Raw genomic sequence first — 4796 nt, 5'->3', positions numbered from 1 at the left:
AGCGGACAGCCGCGGCCAGGGCTCGGGGGAGCTTCCGTCCCGCCGGGCTGTGCTCGCCGAGGCCCGGCTGCCGGACCGCAAACGCTTCTCTCGCTGCTGTCTAACCCGATTCCGTGTTACCAGTCCCGCTGAGCCGAGAAATGAGCGGTGGAGAGCAGAGGTCCAATTCTGGGTCAGAGCAGACCAGATTAATTAAATTTTGATGCAATCGTAGACTCGCTTAGGTTGGAAAAGCCTTAACTGTTCCCCCAACAATGCCGCGTCCACCACCAGACCATGGCACTATTTGCAAGCAAGTAAGAAAAATAAAACCCTACTTTTTACTCCCTTTTTTGCCATTTTGATGGGCTGATTCAGGCTCAGTGGGGGCCGGGCAGCCGCCCCACTCCGCACCATGAGGGATTCTCTTCAAGGGATTCAACTTAAATACAGCCGGTTTTATTTAAGGAGTCGGCGTTGCTCCGTTAGGATCCCGTAATTTTTGTAGCTGCAGAACGGTTACGTGGTGTTGAGACTGTACACTGGTCTGCACTGTGAAAAAGTATGAATAATGCTAAAATTATCAGGCCTTTAATTCCATTAGCTGGACTGAAAAGCAAGAGCTTGTTTACAAATACCAACATAGACATTTCCCTTGTTACAACACTTTAAAGTTAACCTGAACCGCAGCGCTGGAGGCGGTGACCATCCGAGCTCCGCGTTCGCACACTCGGGGGCTGATAACAGGGACGGCTTCATGGCTTTACGCAGTAAATGACAACATCTTGGACTGGCAACAGCTGGATTTCCTCCATCCATTCACCCCCTGCTCTCTCCAGCTGCCAAGCTCTGTCTTTACTAAAATTACTGAAACCCTTAAAAATAGCGTAACCTTTCTTGCATGTTTGTTAAATTCCCTGCCAAATGCCTGACTGCCAGCTGAGCTGAAGGAGACTTCCCCCTCGTCTTTGCTCTTGAGTGATATGAACTTGTGCAACCTTTGTCTCTCCGAGATGAAAGCAGAATTGTGAGTAAAAAACCACCCAAAGAATGTGTCAGTTCTTATGTCTGAAATTGGGCCAAAGCACCGAGGAGGAGCCTGACTGCTCCTTGTCCCAGCTAAAAGCAGCTGATTGCTGCTGACCTGAGTGACAGCACGAGGTGGAATTCCCTCTGTCTTCTAACAGCCCCGACTTGTCTGTGTTGAATGTTCCGTTTGGGAGTGATTCCTCCTTGTGTTTGTCTTGGCTGTCTGTAAACTCGTGGGGAATGAAGTGCGGTGATGATCTGTGTTGTCACTTAACTCTGATGTTGTCTCTTTTCCCTCCCTCTCTGCCTGCCTGCTGCTTTCATTCTGTAGTATTGGTATTTGCCATTCATTTCACCTTCTGCATCTGTGCAGCTCATGGTAGGTGATGGTAGGCTTTTAATCCGAGATTGGGCTCTGTACTGTTTCTGAATACTAAAACTGAAAGCAGAAATTAACTGTGGTCGTTGTTTTGTTCCTAAAACCATTTCTTTCAGGTTCTGTGAAAAGCTAAGGCCTGGTGTAGCTTTTGATTTGTAGGCTTTGATGACCCTGTTAATCCCTGGTGTGGCTTAATGGCTCCCAAGAAAATGCACTTTGACAAAGTTGCTTCAGGTTGAGGATGGTGATGATGGTGGCCAGGAGAGGAGACCTTTTCCTGTGCTGTTTTCTGCAAATCTAGCAACTGCAGAGAAAGCCCAAGGGACTGTGACCCCGAGCCAGGCAGCAGATGTGGATGTGCACAGCCCAGATCTGCTGAGCTGACCTGAAATTGTCCTTGCTCTTCCTCTTCTGGGTCTGAGAAGCTGATTTTAACGTATGAAGCAAGTTATCTTCCTAGATAACTCTAGGGACCAGAGTCTTGCTTTTCCTTGGTCACGGGATGTAGTAAATCTGTGAATGGATGAGCGCTTTTTGTCCTGTTAAAGGACCAGAAATGGAGCCGGGGGAGTGTTGCCCATTTGCAGCTCATCTGTGAGAGACAGAGCAGGCTGAGCCTGTTCACACCCCAGGTCAGGGGCTGAAATAGTCAGGGCCTTGGGACGGAGTGCAAGTTTAACCATCCAGGAGTTGGTGGCAGCACACGAAATGCCCTGGAAGTGTCCTTCCAGTTACCTGGGGCTGTGCTCATTAGAGCAGCGAGGTGCTAATTAGCAGCTGAGGAGCAGTTCTAAGAGCAGCCGCAGAGCTGAGCAGCCTCCCGTTGCCTCTTCAGGCCACTCTGTGTGCGTGGAGAGGGAGAGGGAGAGAGAGAAAGTGCTTGGTCGTTCCCAGTCAAAGACGATTTCTCTTTCCAGGGAGACTGAAGTTGCCAAACTATGAACAGGGATCTCTCCTTAAGCAGCAAATTCCTTTGGGACAGCAGGTTTCTGCTCCCCCTCCCCAGGCCATGGGAAGCAGCACTGGACACAGACGCAGCAGTGCTCAGGGAGTTTTCTCTTCGCCTTATGTTAAATCCTTTTGCTTCTGTCTAGAACTCGGAGCTCTTCACGCTGACGTACGGTGCTCTGGTCACCCAGCTGTGCAAGGACTATGAGAACGATGAGGACGTCAACAAGCAGCTTGACAAGATGTGAGTGGATCTGCTGTGGTGGAGCCTTGTAGGAGCTCGGTGGTGCAGTGGGCACGTCTCTGGGTGCTGCTCCGTGAGCAAAGGCCTGGCAGACTGGATTTTATTTAACACTGATATTTCTCAGATGTATTTTTTTTTTACCTCTGCTGTCTTCTCTTATAAATGTGTGTTGTCTTTCTAAAGCTGTGCGCGTCCCGCTCTGTAGCTGTTGCTCTTTGGTGCATCCACAGGGGTTACAACATCGGTGTTCGGCTAATAGAAGACTTTCTGGCCCGGTCCAATGTTGGAAGATGCCACGATTTCCGCGAGACTGCAGATGTGATCGCAAAGGTAATTGTCAAAGCACAACTGTGTCAGGTTTTGTCATGGTTTTGCACGTGAGGATAGAGTATTTGCTGCTCACAGGTCTGTTCTGAGAGCTCGACTGAGATTCTGGGGAGGAAAAAGATTTAGATCCCTGACTACTGGTGCCTGGTGGGAACTGGGAAAAGAGGAGCGGTGTTTTCAGAACCCTTTAATAGCTTTACAAAGATCAAAGCTGTGCTGTTGCTTCATGGGACGTGTTCTTGTTTGCACTCTGACGTAACAGATAGCATTTAAAATGTACCTGGGCATCACTCCGAGCATCACCAACTGGAGTCCTGGAGGCGACGAGTTCTCCCTGATCTTGGAAAATAATCCCCTGGTGGACTTCGTTGAGCTCCCCGACAACCACTCCTCTCTCATCTATTCCAACTTGCTGTGCGGAGTGCTGCGAGGTGCCCTGGAAATGGTGAGCCAGCATCTCCCTGCCAGGGAGACAGAGACACGAATAACCAGGGTGCTTCCATGTCTGTGTCCATTGACGTCTGTGTTTGATTTGGGCTTGAAATTCATTCGCGGGAGAAGAGCAGAGGTACCGGGGAGCTCGGCTGCCGTTCTGTTTGCAGCCTTGAGTGCCAGAGGTGCTGACCAAGCCCCTTCATCTAATGACCCAGGCACAAGCACCCGCATCTCCTTGAGTTCTTACAACACTTCAAAATCCTCACTTTCTAGTGGCTCCGAGCCGGGGTGGGAGTTGGCTGGAACGGAAGGACAGCTGTGTCTCACATTGAAGCGTCTGTATGTAGGCTTGGTTACCTTGCTTAGCTGAGACTTTTGAGGAATATACATGGCGCAGCAGGTTGCGTAGCCCTGAGCAATGGAGTGGTTGGGCTGTGATCCCTGCAGGGAGCCCTGGTTACGCTGTGGGAGGAACTGCTGCGCCGGTAAGGTGCCTGCTGGCCGCCGTGCGGGCCACGGTGTGCAAGGAGGATGTGATCTTGAAAAATAACACGTCTGATAAGGAAGATAACGGCTCTTCTTTCCTCTCCCATCGCCCAGGTACAGATGGCTGTAGATGTAAAGTTTGTCCAGGACACACTGAAGGGTGACAGCGTCACGGAGATAAGAATGAAGTTCATCAGGCGGATCGAAGACAATCTTCCAGCTGGTGAAGAGTGAATCGTGACCCAGTCTCCCTTTGGGGCTGGAGGGGACCAGCTGGTTTTGGCCATTAGCTTTTCTCACAGACCCGTAGGGATCTAGTGCCCCTGTACATTCAGACTGACTCACTGACGGGTTAAGATGTTGCTGTATTCTTCTGCCGTCACTTCCATCTTCTGTAGAAGACAATTGTCTGGTTGCTGTTTATTTCACAGGTTCCTTCTGAAGCTTTTTCGTATTCCCCTGAAGACTCTGCTTGGTTTCTAGTTGTGGTGCGTGGTCATGCAAGAACTACTTCCCAGACTCTAGAAGAGCTCCAGTCTGTCCAGAGCTGAATCTGTGTTTTATTGCCAGAGTTGGAGACCAGGCGATGAGATCCCACTGATTTACTGTCAAACGCAGTCACGGCACGTTCAGGAGGTCGGTGTGGCCTGAGCTGCTCTGCACTTTTCTCCCCCAGCAGTCTCGTGACCCCTCTTGGAATGGCAGGGCCCTTAAATTGCAGTGGCTGTTTCAAAGGGAGAAAAAAAAAAGTGGCTAAAATGCTATCGCTGTTCTCAAGCGCAGCAAATCCACAGGATGGAAAACCAAGCTCAGGGCAGCAATTGGGAGGCACTGAATGCATCTCAGCCAGCTGAGCCTGTTCTCCTGTTGCGGCATATAAACACTGCGGGCACGGAGGTGGTGCTGGGGTATGTTCTCGCAGATGTTTAGGCTACAGCAGAATTTCCCGTCTTACTTAAGTTGGCAAGC

General features: G+C 50.2%; 1 protein-coding gene across 1 annotated transcript; it reads left to right on the top strand.

Moving 5' to 3' along the window:
• The first annotated feature begins 2487 nt into the window (after positions 1 to 2487).
• TRAPPC3 (trafficking protein particle complex 3) lies at positions 2488 to 4445 on the top strand. The gene is made up of 4 exons (XM_009867673.1): positions 2488 to 2579; positions 2810 to 2909; positions 3169 to 3351; positions 3942 to 4445. Coding segments are annotated over exons 1-4 (405 nt in total). The 5' UTR covers positions 2488 to 2577; the 3' UTR covers positions 4062 to 4445.
• Positions 4446 to 4796: the final 351 nt, after the last annotated feature.

This window comes from Apaloderma vittatum, unplaced genomic scaffold (assembly GCF_000703405.1).
Source record: "Apaloderma vittatum isolate BGI_N311 unplaced genomic scaffold, ASM70340v1 scaffold34184, whole genome shotgun sequence".
Classification (NCBI taxonomy): Eukaryota; Metazoa; Chordata; class Aves; order Trogoniformes; family Trogonidae; genus Apaloderma; species Apaloderma vittatum.
The sequence above is the reverse complement of the archived record's forward strand: the minus strand, read 5'-3'. Positions and strand labels throughout refer to the sequence as shown.